Genomic DNA, 19,503 nt, shown 5'->3' on the forward strand with positions numbered 1-19,503 from the left:
CTATCTTTTTTCCTTATGCTACTCACTAAAAGACTGTGTCCACTGATGACATCATGGAAGTAAAAAAGAATTAAAAAATAACATATTATATAGTTAAAGCTAAGCAGCAATCAGTATCTGAAAAAGACACTGCCACCGAGCCTCAGGCACACCACTATGACCTTTCAAAAGCAAAGCATAATATACAATAAAAGCAAAAACATCCAAATTCTTAATTAATATCTAAACTGACTTCATACTTACTGAATTCAACATGCTCCTAAGCATTCCCAGTAGTAAAAATGCAGCTTCTGTGCAAACATTGTGAATTGAAGCAACCACAGTGCCACTTGATGCAGGAACACCAAATATAAATGTCCAAATTGAGTCCAAGTCAAACTATTTAAGGGAGAGAAATTCGGGAATAAGGGTTGGGGGAGGGGGAGAGACAAGTGTCAACACACAATCCATTTTAAAGTGTAATTTTGTTATCTATGTGTTAGCTTATAAGCATTTCATAGATAACTATACTGTAATGCTTGTCACTCAACTGCTAGGTAATTTGGTCTCAGGACGCATCTATACAGATCAATTCATGGTGGAAGGTGGAACTGGACATGCTTACTCAATCCATCTGATCCCTGCAAGCCCAGTGACACCCAGCCTGCACTAGTTATTATATATTAGGCACTTTAGCATATACAACACGCTGTACAATTGCTTAAATAAATAAATGGGTCCCTGGTTAAAGAACCAAACATATATCTGTCTTAAAGACTGAGGGAGTATGAGAAATGAGGGTTTCATAAGAGCACATGCACAAAAGAAAAACATCAGCATGGGAAATGCCTTGCCATATTGCAGGTTTTTTTGGAAGGGGAGCAAACTTTTTCATAAGTTTCCTATTTAGTGCTCAAGTACCAAACAAGGAAAATGAGAAGCTCTTGTGTAGTAGTTTTATTAGCTATAAGCCATAAAAAAGAAGGAACATTCAGACTTGATCAACAAATTTAGCTCTCCATTTCCTGGCCACCAACACAAGTAAGGAAACACGCAAAGAACAGAAAAAACACAAATTCACTAGGTGTAAGAAAATTATTCCTGAGCCTAAACTCGGACAAATATTTTTCACTTGAATCCTTATAAAGAGGAGATTGGGTAACATAACAGACAATATCCTCCAAAGGAGTTTTACAAAAGACACAACAATGCTATTCCAATGGCAATTTCTTATAAGGGGCTTCTAAGAAAGCAGAGGGCATAACATTAAATCTTAATTCTTCAAAAACATTCCTACGTAAAGTAATAAGTAATAAGATCCAAATAACTGGCTTTCTGATGACCTGATGTGATACATGGATACAAGCTTGAAAATCTAGAAGGTTGCATGATTAACATATCACTTCCATTTCTGTGTATGCTCAAACAAAGTAGTTATTGAGGTTGGCTAATGTCTTCAAAAATTGATACTGTGTGTATGTGTGTGCGTGTGAGTCCATGCACGCGCATTCAAGTCAGTGGTGGTGAACACTAGAGATCAATGAACCTACCAGACAGGATTCTGAAGGGTAATATGTTGCATGCAACTGGATGCGGGGGGGGGGGGGGTTTGACTGTTCCATGAGATGCAGGGGATCTAGCAAAGTCCAAATCTGTGAAGGCTACAGCAGGTATTTTGTGGCTCCAGGGCACGCTGAAGATGCTGTCATAGCGCAACCTACTATGTCAGGGCTCCAGATCCAGAAAGACCCCACCAGAGAATCTAACAAGTCCCCTCCACTTGTTAGATTCTGCAGAATGCAGCATATTCTGCTCAAATTTATCTGAATTCATTTTTTTTTTTTTACAATTCAGCAGTAGTCCTATTGAAGAACAGAAAGTTCCTATCAAATGTCAAAATAAGTAATTCTCAGAAAACATAGTAAGCAGCCTTTAATGAGCTCTCCAGAATTGCTTATGAACTTCAAAAAACACCACCACAGTATCTTGGCCAGATATTCAGCAAATGGCACATTCCCCTGACCCTTCTTCAGTAAGGCATTCATTTTCAAAAGATAAGCAATTTCCTCTTCCCTCCTAATCCCTTTTACTTTTGTGTCATGTATTTTTAAATTGTAAGCCTAATGGCAGGGAATGTCTTTTTTATTATTGTTATCATTGGTATGTAAGCCACACTGGAAGCCTTTTTTAGCTCAAGAGTGGGGTAAAATAATAATAATAACAACAACAACAACAACAACAACAACAACATTTCTCAGGGGAAAAAAAGCCTTCTGAAGGGCATTCGTCATTGCTACCACAGAACTAAACTTGGCATTGCAATGACCTGTGCATGTTAACCACTCAAGCCTCTACCGAGATCAGTGGAATTCTAGGTCATAAGAATGTCTGCTTACATAATAGCATGGGTATGCAGGCTGCAACTTCTTATATACCATAGTGTTGGAAGTATTATATTTTGGAAAAGTGTAAGGATTCTAACTGGCATAGAATCTGACAACTACTGCAACTTCCTCTCGGACAGAAAACTTTTCATCACACCCTTCGACACAGAGGTGAAATATTTTGGTGAGAAGTTAGCTTTGAACAATTACTTCCCCCTTCCCCAGATTACACTTAATAAAGTTGATATCTTACTAGTTAATCCCTACCTGGCCACCCTGATTACATCGGCTGGTGATGACAGGTGCACTGACCTGCAGGTTTTCAGGCAGTTCAGTGACTGGCTGCTGCAGGAAAAGTGCCATGAGAAGAAAATAGAGTGCAGGCACATTCGTGTGCTTAGGAAGAAATGACTGAAGAACCGGAAAGCCTGGGAAATGACAAGCTTCCCGGTTAATTTCCCTGACAGTTGATCTGCCGCCAGCACTCCTGCCAACATTAAAACCTGGGACAGGGGGAGGAAAATAGGTTAGGTTCTATTTATAACATCACCATTACATGGAAAAAAGCATCCTCCACACTTCAAATGAGTATCTATGCATACCAAATAAACATTAATTCAATGGAAAAAATAAGGGTTACAGAATGCTTTTCTGCAATGGTATTTTATTTGCCTTCTGCCCAAATGTTTTGGGATTGCACAGAGTACTATGCAAAGGAATGGAAGCACTCATATGCGGCCAAAGGCATGGTCTGAAGATAGAAGAGCTTTACGTCCCATGTCTAGTCACGTGCTTGACTCTTCTACAAGCACTGGGTTACAATCCACTTCTCCTGTGTAACCTCACTGAAGTGAATGGAGCTGCTCAAAAGTTTGCCTAGCTAATTCATTTTATAATTAAACAAACCTCAGTTTCATACACAAGGGATGTTTGTTCATTTCCCATGACTTTTAGAGGTTAACAGCATTTTATTAGTTTGGATTTGTCAAAATTGTATATGGATAAGAACTGAACACAGTCAGAAAAAAATTGAACAGTACTAATGTTCAAAAGCCCATTTGTTTAAGCATACATAAAAGATAAATTGCCCGTACAGTGTGAGTAAAACTGTTTGGTACAAAATGCTTGCCTTCTTATTCTTTGTAATCAAAATGATTCTCCTGCGAGAATACAAAACAACGACAGTGAATTAGGGCTTCGTTTCTTTGAAAAACATACTGCTCTACTTTCCATAAATCTATATAGCACTCAATTTGTAACCAATATTACCTAAGTTTCAAAATCATCCTCCTCCACATTCTCAATATGGCCCTAAAATACCATTTACCTTTTGTCCTGTGACATCTACCTGCCATTCCTGATAAATCAGGTTCTCATATAAAAAACTTTGGCTTTATTGAGCAGTATTTTAAAAACGTCCATGCCAAATCAACTGTAACTCGAAGTTTGTAATTACATTATTTTGTTTCCATCATCTGAGATTCAAAATTCTAGTACAGGCTTTAAGTAGTGGAATATGCCTTAATGTACGGATGCTCAATGTACTGTCCATCAGGCATGACCCAGATTATTAAGCAGAGCAGTGTACAAATAAGCAATAGTCTAACTCCCTCCTCTAATTTTGAATGTTTAGAATGTCATCTCAGTACTTGGCAAATATTTTATTTTTGCCAATTCTTACATTACAGAAGCAGCTGTGATTGCTGCTCCCCAATGGAGCGCCAGTAGTATCACAACAACAAGATCATTCAAGAGGGGCCACTGGGGGGATTGCTTGTATACATCACCCTCTCCTCACATGTACAAAGCTAGAACACAATCCAGCTTAGTCTTCTTCCTGGCACGCTAGCTTTGAACTGGCAAGGAGACTCTGCTGGTCATCTGAGTGTGACTAACAGCACAATCCTATACATGACTGCTCAGAAGTAAGTCCCACTGAATTAGTCCCATTAATCACCCTCAGATATGACAGGACTATACCACACCCTCTGTCTGTGGTACATTCCTGTATAGGAGTTTCTATGCTCCTATACAGGCCTGTTCCACAGATAACTCTAAATATATAAATGTCCCCTGAATTTGTTAAAATCACCAGGATGTATTTGATAATGTTGCAAACTAGTCTGTGATCTTGTACATGGCTGAAGTCCTGTTTTTAAATGGAATCTGTATAGGCATAATTGCACATTAAACTGGGTTTGTCTTAATGAGCCACTTGTAAAATGAGCTTGTCCACAATTGCATGAGCTCAAGTTAACCATAAAACGCAGTCCCGGCTGATGGGATCTATGTATTAGTGTATTCTACAAGATTACCCATTCAGTCACAGTGCACCTATGTACTATGCACATATCTCCAGAAAGTCACTTCAGGGGCCATTTCAAGGATGTCCAAATATTCCATCAAAATTGGCTCTCTTGATACCAGATCAGTTTGTTATTAGCCACAATATTCAGACCAAAAAGATACAGACATGGGGATAATGTTTTTAAAGATTCCTACCAAGCACAGTTCCAATCTTATTGGTCAATACAGAATCTGTCTGCTCGAGCCAGCCCCCGCCAGTGATGCCTTCTTTGAACTTAATGAGAATAGTTGGGTTGCTCAGCAAAACCACCAGAATCCTCATGGCTGCTGTCACTGTGGTAGGGTGCAGGTGCTCTTCCATAAACAACATAATCCAGTCAAACCCCAGGGTCCGGACCAGTTCTTCACAAGCCCTAAGTAAGGAGAGGGAAATTGCTATAGAAGTAGTGGTCTTCAAGCCAAACAAAATGAGTAGGTCTTAAAGGATCAGATTTTTAGCTATGTATTTCAAGGCACTTGTTGTTTTTGATACGTATGCAACATTTACCAGGCTTATATTTTTCAAGGCTGAATATATGATTGGTACTATCCCAGCTCCCCTTAAGAATATTCTGAGTGCTCTTCAGTATCAAAAGATGAGAGATTAACAGTGCAATCCTATGTCTACTCAGATGTAGGCCTGAGTTCAATGGGGTTTATTCCCAGATGAGTATGTACTGGATACTGAAATTATGACTGAAATTAACTGAAGTTATGTATGAGATATTCTGTTCACATTTCCATTAGGGCTGTGCAGGGACCCACCTCGGCCCCAAACCGGTGTTCGGATGGCGAACCCTGCTTCAGGTCCCCCCTGACACCCCCACGTAACCGCCCAGCAACTTACCTGGGCTGTCTCCTCCTCTGCTGCCACCACAGCTGCCACCTTCTCCATCACCTTCTCCGCTGCTGTGCTGCCGCCTTCAGGAGATGGCGGTGGCAAAGGCAGCGGTGAAAGCGGGAGTGATGCACTGCCGCTGCCCACTGCCAGCTCCTAAGGCCTGGACGTGCAGCGACTCTTCTTGCAGGGAGCTGCCATTTTTAAAATAGCAACTTCCTGGAACTTCCAGGAGGTTGCCATTTTAAAAATGGTGACTCCCTGAAAGAAGATGAGCCGCCACGTGTCCAGGCCTCAGGAGATAGTGGCAGCGGCAGCAGCAAAGACAGCGGCAGTGGCGAAGGCAGCGGAGAAGGCAGTGACAGCTCAGGTAAGGACCTGGAGGCGCTGGGAGGGGGGCTGGGCTAGGGGCCGAAGCTCTGAAGCATACTGAGTGCTTCGGTGAGCTCCCGACCGACTCCGGGTTGCTTCATGCCCCCTCTGCTTTGCCTTGAAAGTGAACCGTTGCAGCCCGCTTCGACTTGGGGTTCAGGCTGAAGCGGTGCACAACACTAATTTCCATGACATTTGAGTTTGGAAGTCACTTAATGCAGCAGAAGCAAGTTTCCATTCCCACTCCAAAAATCTACTCCAGGTTTTTCTGGCAGCTTCATTTGGCTGCTGTAATGCAAAATTCCTTCCTGGGCATTCTGGCTCACCAAAGCAGAATGTGTCTGGGTTCGGATGTCATGCTAATAGCCTACAAATGGCCCAATCGTAGGTTGTTAACTGAAAGTGGAAGTGAGGGGTGTGCCAAAGTCAGTGCGCTCACTTACTCCCACTTGTGCCCAACAAACCATGGGTTGTTCTATGCGAACCAGCCTGTTGTCTAAGCCTCTTTTCCTTCATTAATGTGTTATGGGTTCCTGTCACAGTCACCGTCTCCACCAAAATTTAGGATAGTTGTACTCACTGCAAGTTGATGCTTGTTTTTTCTTTAGATGTGTACACAAGCTTAAGTAAGATGTCTAGCAATCTGTTCCTCAGAAGAATAAGGTTTGCAGAAACAAGCCCTCCAAACTCCTCCTCTGTTCCTGAAACACAAATTGCACAGCTCTAATTTATTTTGAAGCAGATAACTCTGAAAACTTCTCCAAGTATTCTTTTTTCTAAAATAATGTCAGTTGCTATTAAAGTGTGTATGGACACACACCTTGGTCTGTTGGCAAGTGGGTTTGTCACATGCTGGTAATATCACTGGTACAAATATTTTTCTGGTTTTATAAAGCTGAAACCTGCTGGAACTGAAAGTCCACTAGACTTTCCACAGGAAATCACATTTGCAGATTACACAACTGGAGCAACCACAGATAGAAAAATGAAAATGTAAAAGTGAATGCACTGCTAAATCATTGTGCATAGTTAAGAACAATCTGCAGAAACTGATTCCATGCAGTAAAAGTCTGAGATAAAATTGTTTCGGGGACATTATAAAATATATAGTCTTTTGCAGACATGATGAGGAAAGTATCTCCGAACCTACCAACCAACCAACACCAAAGGAAACATTTGACAAACTTAAGCTCTGAGGAAGTTGCCTTGGCAAATACAATTGCCTAGTTCATATGTAATGATATGCTTGGCTTATTGTTTACAAGCAGTGTGCTACTGCACACTTCCTGGTCACTCCTGCTACCAGCAGGAGTGGTTTGTTTCGTGTTATGTGTGAACTGGAAACTCCGGCTTCCTCTCTCCCAACGAACCAGAGTCATAAGCCAACAACAAACCGTGACTTATGACTCTGGCTTGTCAGGGAGAGCGATTGGAAGCCTGGCTTACTGTTATGCATGAACCAGGCCAATGTGGCAATAAAACACTGCACTCTTCAGATTGACAGTTTTCTTTCCTTCTTTCTCTTTTTTCCACCAACTCCATGTATTCATGAAATGCAAGAAAGCCAAGTGGCTGTCTGATGAGACTTTACAAGTAGCTGAGGAAAGAAGGGAAGCGAAAAACAAGGGAGAAAGGGGAAGATATATCCAACTGAATGCAGAGTTCCAGAGAATAGCAAGGAGAGACAAGAAGGCCTTCTTAAATGAACAATGCAAAGAAATCGAGGAAAACAACAGAAAGGGAAAGACTAGAGATCTCTTCAAGAAAATCGGAGATCTCAAGGGAACGTTTTGTGCAAAGACGGGCATGATAAAGGACAAAGAAGGCAGGGATCTAACAGATGCAGATGAGATTAAGAAGAGGTGGAAAGAATACACAGAAGAACGACAGATGAAAGATCTTAATGTCCCTGATAGCCATGATTGTGCGGTCACTGAACTTGAGCCGGACATCCTCGAGAGTGAAGTCAAGTGGGCCTTAGGAAGCATTAGTAACAACAAAGCTAGTGGAGATGGCAGTCTTCCAGCTGAGCTATTTAAAATCCTAAAAGATGATGCTGTTAAAGTGCTGCATTCAATATGCCAACACATTTGGAACACTCAACAATGGCCGCAAGACTGGAAAAGGTCAGTTTACATTCCAATTCCAAAGAAGGGCAATGCCAAAGAGAGTTCAAACTACCGCACAATTGCGCTCATTTCACATGCCAGCAAGGTGATGCTCAAAATCCTACAAGCTAGGCTTCAGCAGTATGCGAACCAAGAACTACCGGAAGTACAAGCTGGGTTTGAAACTCAGAGCCTCTTGTTGAGGGTGAAAGAGGAGAGTGCAAAAGCTGGTTTGAAACTCAACATTAAAAAAATGAAGATCATGGCATCTGGCCCCATCACTTCCTGGCATATAGAAGGGGAAGAAATGGAAGCAGTGACAGATTTTACTTTCTTGGGCTCCAAGATCACCGCAGACGGTGACTGTAGCCATGAAATTAAAAGACGCTTGTTCCTTGGGAGGAAAGCTATGGCAAACCTAGACAGCATAGTAAGAAGCAGAGACATCACCTTGCCGACAAAGGTCCGTCTAATCAAAGCTATGGTTTTCCCAGTAGTAATGTATGGCTGTGAGAGCTGGACTATAAGGAAGGCTGAGTGCCGAAGAATTGATGCTTTCGAACTGTGGTGCTGGAGAAGACTCTTACGAGTCCCCTGGACTGCAAGGAGGTCAAATCAGTCAATCCTAAAGGAAATCAACCCTGAGTGCTCATTGGAAGGACAGATACTGAAGCTGAAGCTCAAATATTTTGGCCACCTAATGCAAAGAGAAAACTCTCTGGAAAAGACCCTGATGCTGGGAAAGATTGAAGGCAAAAGGAGAAGGGGACGGCAGAGGATGAGATGGCTAGATAGCATCACCGATGCAATGAATATGAACTTGAGCACGCTCCGGGAGAGAGCGCAGGACAGGAAGGCCTGGCGTGCTATGGTCCATGGGGTCACGAAGAGTCGGACACGACTGAACGACTGAACAACAACAACAACCATGTATTCATAGAGCATATGTAAATATGCAGCAGAGCTATAAAAACCTCTCTCATAGATTTTTATAGCTCTGCTGCAGGACAGTAGGAGCATATAGACGGACAAAATGACAGAAGGCACAAAGTATGTTTGTGTTTGTTAAAGAGTACAAGCCTATTAGAAGCTCTCCTTTTTTCATTTTAAACTTGTTGTCTCTTTTTTCTTTTCCAAAAGGGGAAAAATACTTACAGCTTATTTGTAATGATGTGGTGTAACCGGGAAAAATAAGCTACGCTGCCTTTACAATATATGTTAGAAACTGTTTACACCTGCTTTCTAATGCAATTTGTGATTCAAAACAATTCAAGAGCCCTGTTCCCTGCAGACCACCTGCAATCCCCTTATTTTTTTTGGTAGACTACATACTTCAAAAGGTGTCAGTGCAAATATTTCTTCCACTTCATTTCCATTTAGATGGCCTGAATTTCCAATTAAATGTATTCTTTTACAAAATCAAAGAGGCCAATCACTTTCAAATATATGTGGCAATTTTCCCTTACTCTGTTGCAACTGCCACTTTCACACATATAGTTTAATGAACAAAAGGGATAGAAGGAGATTAAAAATTACAGCACCATGCAATAAACATTATTTTCCTGCATTTTTTTTTCCAGTTAAAGGAAATTTCTCTGAATTATCTGCATAGATTTGCACTTTTTAAGATACAAGTCACTGGAAGTTGTTGACTGGGTTCAGACAAGACACCACGACCCATGACAAGTCTTAGCCTCCGTGGGTGCCAGGCTGCATATGCAACCCCTGCTCAGGGGTTGTTGTGTTGTGCAACCTTGGTGAGCAAAGGTTATGAGAGGGTTAAACAACCCTCATACAACCCTAAAACAGACAATAACCTTGCTCAACCCTCACATAACCTGTGTTTGCTGGGTTTGTACAAGACGACAACCCCTGAGTGATGCTGTGATTTCCAGATCATTACACTTTTACTTTCCTTAAACTAGAAGAGCACAATCCTAAGCATGCCTACTCAGAATAGTATATCATGGAACTTAATCAGACTCTGTCAGAAGTGCACTTAAAACACAATTCTCTGTATGTTTTATTTATTCATTAAAATATTTATAAACCACCTTTTGCCCTATCTAGTCCCTCCAGGCAGTGTAAACATTAAAACAGTTTACAATAAATGACCAGATGAATTATTCCACTCTCTGGGATATTTTAAAAACAGCAACATTTAAAGATTGCTCTGTTTTTTTGTTTTTGTTTTTAAAAAAACATTAAAAGCTGAACAGAACAAACATGTCTTCACTGGTACCTCAAACTGAGCAAGGATAGGGCCAATCCAACCTCCATAGGGAAGACATTCCACAATTGGGCTGCTGTCACAGAAAAAGAACCAGCACCTTGAACTGGGCCCAGAAACAAACTGAAAGTTTATACAGTGGTATAATGTGGTCTACACAGTGCAGACCCATAAAGCAATCTGGCTGCAGAATTTTGCACTGGCTGAGGTTTCTGAACACGCGTCAAAAACAGCCCCATGTAGATCACATTGCAATAATCTAAGGCATGGATCAAGCCAATTAAAGCATGGATCAATGTGGCCAGAGCTGTCCTTTGCGGGAAGAGGCAAAAAACTAGGCAAAGACATGCCCAGCTACAACAGCCACCTGGGCAACCAGGTGCAATGTTGGCTCTAGAAACACACCCAGGTGGCCAACATGTTTAATGGGGCTTACTCTGAGATAACTGTGCACAGAACTGCAGCCTTAAGATCTCATTACAAGAGATACAAAACCTCTAAAGCAGGCAGATCCTAGTCATCCTTTCAAATTCCATAGGACACAAAAGCCAGGCTGTTTTAATCAAGTAGGAGAGTAGAAATGAAAGGACTGTGTAGGGTATCAAATAGGGTGGGGGGGGGGGGCTGTTGTATCATCTCATAGTGTTGGTTGTAAATGCACAAAATTTAAAATCAAATAGCTTATTATACTAAAGCTAGACACAAGAATATTGAAAGTAAGAGAAATCATCATCCATGGTATGTCTCGAGTGAGCTCTTCCACTATTTCCCCATGATCCTAGAACAACTTACCAATGTCAAGTTTTTCTTCATTGTTCATCTCCATGACTACAAATTTCTCACAGACTGCAAATGTAGGCAAAGTAGAAGAGATGAACTGTCCAAACCTTGGTGGATAGAGGGAGGAAAAATGGCATGCACTTTTGTGACAGATGGAGTTTAATTTGTCATTAATTAGCATCAGCTGCAAAATAAAAGCAATGCTAAGAGGCGGTTTTTTTAAACAAGATTCTTATATGTATTAGGGCTGACTATGAAGGCTGCCTCAATGACACACGCACACACATCCCTCCCTGAAACAAGTGATTCTGCATAACAAATATAGATGAAAATACTATAAATATGACATAGAGGGTTGCATCCAGAGGGTTGCATCCAGCAGCACCACGTAGCCCAGCCCCCCCCCCAACCCGCATGTGGCCATGATGTAGTGCTTCCAGGGGCAAGCCCTGAAACAAGTGAAAACACACATTTCTGGAAGATGCAGGTTGTGCCCCCTCCTGAAATGCGTGTTTTCACTCGTTTCGGGGCCTGCCCCCAGATGTGCTACATCACGGCCACATGAGGTCTGGGGCTGGCCATGCATGCAAGGCCACACTTGGATACTACCCTTTGAAACTAAGTGAAACTACACTTCCAAACTAATTTGAAACAGATTCTAGGAAATTAAATCTTGCAGGCACTATAAAAGATTATACTTCCTCAACAATGATAAAACTACATTGGGAAGGTCTATATTTTCTAGGCTGGCAGATTCTAACCCTGCTTTTTGGCAAAACATTCCACTCTCATATAAGAGCTATATTTCTATTCAAGGGGAATAAGGGCTGAGGGGAAGGAAAATGTACCCTCACAGAGGAACATACACTCTCATTTTTGAAGGAAGAAAAACCAGAGTGAATCCCAGAGTGAATAGTACCTGAGTAGATCATTGCTGCTAGGGAATCCCTGAAGCAAATAGCTCAGTACATTGCTAATAGCAGCAATTGTTGGCTGAGATAAAGACATATCCCGAAGAGTCAGCAGGAGTTTTGGGATGAGCTGGAACTCCCTCATCAATTTCGCATTCTTTGCTGCTTCACTGAAAGAAAAAGGAGAGCAAAATAACTAATAAGCAATTCACATGGATTTGACTAACCCTTTTACTACAGCTTCTGTTAACAAATACTATGAGTTAGTTTTGAAGAGCAGATCATATTCACACCTCACTGAATTACAGACAGATGAATTTAGCAATCGACATGGCTGGGATCATACTACATAATGTCAATACAGCCTCTAGCATGGATTCACTTCTGTTTACTTCAACTATCTCCCCCCACCCTCTTTTCTTTGGAAGACATTCCAAGGTTGCTTATGAACAGACACAAAAATAAAACCTATAAAATATTAATTGTATTATACATGTTTTTAATATGATTAAAATAGCTACGGTCAGGGCCAGAAATATTGGAACAAGGACAACTGTTTTGGCAGTTGGCCTCTGTACAGCACCACAATGAAGTTGAAAGGAAACACACCCAGATGGGAGCCAAGTCAGGACTTTCAGCTGTAATTCAAGGGGTTTGACAAAAGTGGGGCACTAACCATTCAGGAAGTGCAACCAGTGGCATACCCCCCCCCATTGTTGGTGGCTCATAAGTAATGGAACAAACCAACATCATTTCAAACTTAAGGATCGCCTTTAATACCTGGATGAACATCCTTTGCAGTCAATGACTGCCTGAAGTCTGGAACCCATGGACATGACCAAATGCGGAGTTTCCTCCCTCGAGATACTTTGCCAGACCTTTACTGCAGCTGCCTTCAGCTGCTGCTTGTTTGTGGGTCTTTCTGCCTTCAGTCTTGTCTTCAGGAAGTGAAAAGCATGCTCTATTGGGTTGAGATCAGGTGACTGACTTGGCCATTGAAGAACATCCCACTTCTTTGCCTTGAGAAACTCTTGGGTAGCTTTTGCTGTATGTTTTGGGTCATGATCCATCTGCAAGATGAAGCGGCGTCCTCTCAGTTTGGAAGTATTCGGCTGAATCTGAGTAGAAAGTATAGGCCTATATACTTCAGAATTCATCCTGCTGCTTTTATCAGCAGTCAGGTCATCAATAAACACCAGTGACCCGGTTCCATTGGCAGCCCATGCCATAACACTGCCTCCACCATGTTTGACAGATGATGTGATATGCTTTGGAACATGAGCTGTTCCTTTGCTTCTCCATACTTTTCTCTTCCCATCATTCTGGTACAAGTTAATATTGTATTATTAAGAATCTTATTCCAGAACTGGGCAGGCTTTTTTAGGTGTTTGCTGGCAAAGGCTAATCTGGCTTGTCTGTTCTTGAGTGTTACCAGTGGTTTGCACCTGGTTGTGAAGCCTCTGTATTTACCTTCATAAAGCCGTCTCTTGACTATAGATGTTGACAATGACATGCCTACCTCCTCAAGTGCGTTCTTGACGTGGCTAGATGTTGTGAAAGGGTTCCTCTTCACCATGAGCAGCATTCTGCAGTCATCCACTTTAGTTGTCTTCCGTGGTCTGCCAGGCCTTTTGCTGTTGCTGAGCTTGCCAGTTAATTCCTTCATTTTCAGGATGTTCCAAACTGTTGTGTTGGCCACTCCCAATGTTTTTGCTATCTCTCTGATGGGTTTACTTTGTTTCCTCAGCCTAAATCATGGCCTCCTTCACTCGCATGGACACCTCTGTGGACCTCATGTTGGGAGTTCCAGTGAACAGCTACCAAAATGCAAATGTAACACTCAGAACCAGCTCCAGGCCTTTTATCTGCTTGACTGGTCATGGGGTACCCAGGAAACAGGCCACACCTGGCCATGCAGCTGCTTGTCAGCCATTCGGTCCATTACTTATGGGCCACCAACAATGGGAGTGTGTGTATATCACTGGCTGTACTTTCTGAATGGTTAGTGCCCCACTTTTGTCAAACCCCTTGAATTACAGCTGAAAGTCCTGACTTCACTCCCATCTGGGTGTGTTTCCTTTCAACTTCAATGTGGTGGTGTACAGAGGCCAACTGCCAAAACAGTTATCCTTGTTCCAATATTGCTGGCCCTGACTGTAAATGCCCAGTGTCTGGCCCACAAGCAAGAGCCATTAGGCTGGTAGGTACTGGGGATAGGGCTTTCACAGTGGTGGTCCCACACCTTTTGAACTCCCTACCCAGGGAGATATGCATGGCCTCATCACTACTGACTTTTTAAAAAAGCTGAAGACACATTTATCCCTGTCTGCATTTGGTGCTTAAAAATCATTGGCTGCTGCTGGTGTGTGTGTTTTTAAGTGTAATTTGTATGTTGATGTTTTTATAATATCGTAAGGTGACTTGTGAAGGCAGCACACCCTGAAAAGTGGCTGAAAAATCTTTTAAATAGATAATAAATACATTGCTGTGAGAACAAACAGCAATAGGGGGAAGGCAGATTTCTCCTGTGAGGGAGGTCCAAAGTTTAGGCACTACGACAGAAAAGCCTGGTTTCTTGTGCCCACTGACTGAACATTGAATGGAGACAGGGCATAGAGCCAGGCTTTTGAAGACAGACCTTGTTCTGAAATCAATCAAATCAAATCTTGTTAGGCTGAAATCAATTTTAAAGATAACATTTTATTAAAGAAGACTCTAAGTTGTGAGCCTTCATGGTAACATACAAAACTCCCATGTGTTTGCAGTTTCTACTGCAGACTTCATAATTAAGCATTAATTGAATAGGGCTTAATGGTCAGGGGTGGGTACTCTATTCAGCACAATTACCATGACTCCCACTCTCTATATTTATATTTTTCTACAAGTTCCAATCCACTTTTCTTATTCCCCCATCACTACAAAAACCCAAAACAAATCAAACTGCAGTAGACATAAAATAAAGCAATAAAATATAAGTTCCTGAGGTTATTGACTCTGAGGCAAAATTTGGGTTGTAAACATTGCTATATAGTTTTTACCTGGATTCAGTAAGAAGTTCAATGAAATGTTCAAATAATGAAAGATGAAGTTCATAGGGAGCATGAAGCCAGACCTGAAATAGACAATATAAAGTTGATTTATAATTACTCTATGGTATTTGGTCTGGCAGAGTTTCTTTAAACTAGTAAATTAGAGTTAATTGTTGTTGCTCTCTTGAGTTTCTGTTCAATTGGGGGGCAGGGGGAGAAAGAAGTGACATCATATCATGTTAACAGTTGCTTCCATAACAGTTGTCAGATCACTAATCAAACTATGGAAGTCCAAGAGAATTCAACAGTGAAGAATAAGTGAAGTAGTCTTCTAGTTGAATAGCAGTTATAATATGAGTTTTATAAGTTATAAATTTTACCCTTTTCATTTTCCATTCATATAAGAGTTCAGTGTGATAATCTATGGGAAAAACTACCAACTGAAGACTAAATTATGAACAGCACTATATACATTAATCAATGGTGTAATTATTAATGTATATGGTGTTCCACCCACCACCACCACCACCACCACCACCACAATTAAGTGTGTGAGTATTACTCAAGTTTAACTGGACTATGAAAAACATTTACATTGTTATTAAAGCAGAGACATCAAAAAGAAAAAAAGCCAAACCGTTTTTTTAAATAAGAAAAAATTCACAGAAAGATGCTAGACAATGTCTTTATTTTCCAGTTCTATTATTACTAAAGTCCTCATTCGTGTCTCAGCCATTTCTCATCTCAATTAACATAAGCTCAGACTTACAGGCCTCCTCCTGTCATCCCTTCATTACTAGTAAAATACTCTCTCCCCCCCTCCCTCTCCTTATGATCACCTTGCAGACCTCTTTCCATCTCAGTGATGAGAAAAGCTACCACAAATTAAACTAAGTTGTCAAAGTATCTCCTGTCAACTTCTACTTCAGAAGTAACTCACCCAACCAATAATTTCCCCTTTCATTCCCTTCATTTCATGTAAGGTAATCTGCTGCTACCTTCTTTTACCCCATTCTTCATTTCCCACCTTATGTCTTCTGTGGGATCGCTATTCTAAATCTGGCATAGCCTCAAACATCCTACTTCCAAGTCCACATATCCAAGCTCCCCTTCATACTATCAAGGCCTCTGTAAAAGTCTCCTCTTCCTGGATCAACAGAGTGTAATCTGCCTTCTGCTGTTCGCTATGAGTTAATCCTGCCCTAAATCAAACTGCCCTTCCCATTTTTTTAAATTAACCTTTTACCTTAAGCAGCTGGAGGCAGAGCAACAGCCTCAAGTACCCCTCCTCCTCCCCTTTTCCCAGAATGCTCTGGGGCCCAGAGCATTCTTGGGAAAGGAAGGGGATGAAGCTGGAGGCTAGTGCTCTGCTCTCTTTAAAAACAGGGAGGGAAAGTGGGGAGACTGAGTGTGAGAATGAGAAATGAGTGACTGGGGGAGTGGACCATGCTAGAAGTGTGGGGTGAACCTGAGAGAGAAAGAGTTCTGTGGGTTCAAGGGAGAGGTTTAGTGTTCCAAGACTGAGACCCCAGCTCTGCCTCCTATTCAGAAACTTGGGTAAGTGACTTGTCTTAGCCACACCAGTTTGCCTTTCTGTGAAATGGGTGTTTTGTGATTGGCTGTGCCCAATGTGGCAGCCATTTTATGAATGAACACCCCTCATGGCAACCAATTCCAATTGTGCCTACTGGCCCCCAAAGGTTGGGGACTCCTGGTTTATCCATATTCATAAATCTTACGTTGTAACACAAGGGTGGGTAACTAGAATGTTCCATGTCTTGCACAATAAACATTCAGAAGGCAGTCACCCAACCTATGTTTTATTTGCAGGACTCATTCCCCCTGCCATCCAGTATCTATTGCCAGTGCATGCACATTCTTAAGACTGACAGCTGTCACAGCACTGCAGTGGGTCTTGAACTGATGTCCTAAGGGACGTCAGGTGGAGATCCTGCCTGTGTGCTACCACCCTTTATTCAATATGTCTGAGCAGTTTAGGTGATATTCCCTGACCCCCATAAAGGTTTCCAGGTCAGGGTTGTTCACTGGTCTGAGCAAATAGAAGACTGATACTCATGCTGTTCCTTGTTAGCTACTGTACTCCTTGCTCCCTCTCACCCTTCACTTCATCTTGCCCTCAACTTCAAACGTCAAATCCATCAACACATTTTTCATGCAAAATACATATCAGCTTCAAAATGCAACATATTTTCCATATTGTGTTTCCCCACCGGAATAGCTGCAAAGTGTTATCCTGTAGGAAAGCTATTATGTTAGAAGCACTTCGTGGTTGATCCTATGTTATTTCAATGACATTTATGTTACTGGTTTTTTAATTTAGCTCAAAAACCTAACTTCATATCTTACCTTCTTTATGAAACAAAATGGTGTAACGTATCTTAGTAGCTTACATTACAATCAATCAACATGGCTGGTGGATTAGCATTTCTTGGCAGTGCAACTGCAAAATATACTACATTACATATCAAGCATGAAATCCTCAAAAGCAATCTCTTTCAACTGTGTGCTTTCTGTTTCAAGAAACACAGTTGCCCCAGGATTGTTAACATTCCTAATAATTTATAGCATTCAGAGATGCCCTATGTACCTCGAAGTCACAAAGCAGGTCCTGGAAGGCAGTTGAATTTGGAATAATTGATGTTTCATGTCCACTGTCAACAGTCCCCACCAAGGAAAAGGTCAGATGAAGAATGTGGCTGTTCAGAAGAGAGCGTTTCTTCTTTAATAGCATTGCCAGTAACTGAAATAAAATGTAGCAACACATGGACAATGAGTTGCAAAATTTTTGTCTTTTATAATTCTCAAAGCATTTTGCAGACAAAGGAAATATCATCTTCAACCAAGCATAATAAAAAGTTATCATAGAAGGAAAGAGCTGTCCACACAGCCATACTTTCTTAAATTCAAAGATCTAGTATAGACTCTTTTGTAGTAAATTTAATACCAAGAGTTACAGTTAAAAAGCAGAAAGAGATGAAAATATTAACCCAAGAATGGCAGGCATTTTGAACTGAAAAGACTATCCTGATTTTTGCCAAGCCAGAATCCATACTTAAAGAAAAGAAAAATCAGTGTGAAAGGCCCTAACAGCCTTTCATAATTTAATCTTTGATCATTCAGGTGGATTTAATAGGAGTCCGGGAAAGGGCAGGCAGATACATTTTGGAATACAAGTTCTCAGCATTTCTGAATCTATTACTTTGGGATTTCAAAATGCTTACTAGATTTTTTATTTTTTTTTGTCTTCGAAGGAAAGCAATTCCTAAATCATGTACTAACGCTTTGTAAGTATTTCTATCTCTATAACAAAACATCACCTTTATGGATCTTTCCTACACCTATTTTAGATGTTTTCAGAAGAGAACAATATTTGGTACTCACTGCAAGCAAATTAGGTGCGCCCAGAATGGCTAATAAAGTGGCCTCATAGTGATGGATCCAGTTCTCTGTGCTATTGGTAATTAGGACTCATATTGGCAATCTCTGTTCAGATGCTCAGAGACAAATGGGCCTGGCACAGAAAATGGCTCATTCCAAGTCATATATGACACACATCATTAAATCACTGTAGGAGAAGTCATCTTGATTTTGCTTAGAAAAAGGGTTTCCTCTCCTATGATGGCAAGTCTTTCCTTCTTCATAAGAGAAGCCCCTTCCATTTGTCCGAATCAATCAATATGTTTTTAAATTACAGACAAATAAATCAGCCTTATGGTTGGCTTCAGATGCCCTTCAATAGACACAGATAGTGCAGTGCCCTTGATTATATTAGCAGCAACAGAAGCTCCTCCTCATTTATTTCTCATCAGGCTCCTATGTGTTCTTCCTTTGATTTGGCAAGCTGAAAAGAGGCTCTGCTGAGCTAGCAGATGTCACAGATATGACACGCTGACCATGGAGCTTCACTTTAACCATAAAGCTGTCATTGACTGAAAATCTTCACAGTGCACCAAACCCCACCCCCCACCCCAACCCTAAAGCCAGCAACTGATTTTAAAGTAAGATGTAATGCGTTTTGTTAAAGTATTAATGCCCAAAGCGCAAAATCATATAAGCATTCAAATCCACGTGAGTGGGTACGTTTAATTTCACACGCACCTGGTAACCTTTGATTCTTTCCATTTCTTTGCTAGCCAGAGGGTTGCTTTTTACCACACACACAAGGGCCTTCACAGCAGCATAAAGTCCCTCTACATCTGATGCCATGGCTACCAGACCCAGAATAGCAGCTGCTCCACCAATGTATTGCAATGTAGTGGCAACAGGCTTAGGGACAAATGTTCTTACTCCTGAGCATAAGGCAGCAAAAATAGACCCATTAAAATAGTTTGATTAATGAAATACAGTATAATCAGCTACTTCTTCTGTAATTCAAAAACATATGTCCAGTTAATTTTTCATCTCCCTTAATCTTGTCAATCCCCCCCCCCCATAACTTTAATGAGCAAAAGAGAAATTAGTGAATTCATAGTAATGGTAAATACACTAGGGAAAATATGACTTCT

General features: G+C 41.1%; 1 protein-coding gene across 5 annotated transcripts in view; it reads right to left on the reverse strand.

Moving 5' to 3' along the window:
• The window catches only part of WDFY3 (WD repeat and FYVE domain containing 3), a 213,466-nt gene that overhangs the window by 54,351 nt on the left and 139,612 nt on the right, over positions 1–19,503 (reverse strand). For 4 of the 5 annotated variants that reach the window (XM_084855544.1, XM_084855549.1, XM_084855548.1 and 1 more), the window contains 9 exons: positions 19,097–19,287; positions 17,586–17,738; positions 14,987–15,060; positions 11,957–12,118; positions 11,050–11,144; positions 6,500–6,620; positions 4,866–5,083; positions 2,631–2,866; positions 244–378 (listed from right to left, as the gene is read on the reverse strand). In XM_084855544.1, coding sequence (XP_084711670.1) covers positions 244–378; positions 2,631–2,866; positions 4,866–5,083; positions 6,500–6,620; positions 11,050–11,144; positions 11,957–12,118; positions 14,987–15,060; positions 17,586–17,738; positions 19,097–19,287 — 1,385 coding nt within the window. The remainder of the gene's footprint in view (positions 1–243; positions 379–2,630; positions 2,867–4,865; positions 5,084–6,499; positions 6,621–11,049; positions 11,145–11,956; positions 12,119–14,986; positions 15,061–17,585; positions 17,739–19,096; positions 19,288–19,503) is intronic. The other variant, XM_084855546.1, reaches the window with a different exon arrangement.

The sequence above is a fragment of the Heloderma suspectum genome, chromosome 5, assembly GCF_057233095.1.
Source record: "Heloderma suspectum isolate Gila_16-S chromosome 5, 16-S_ref, whole genome shotgun sequence".
NCBI lineage: Eukaryota > Metazoa > Chordata > Lepidosauria > Squamata > Helodermatidae > Heloderma > Heloderma suspectum.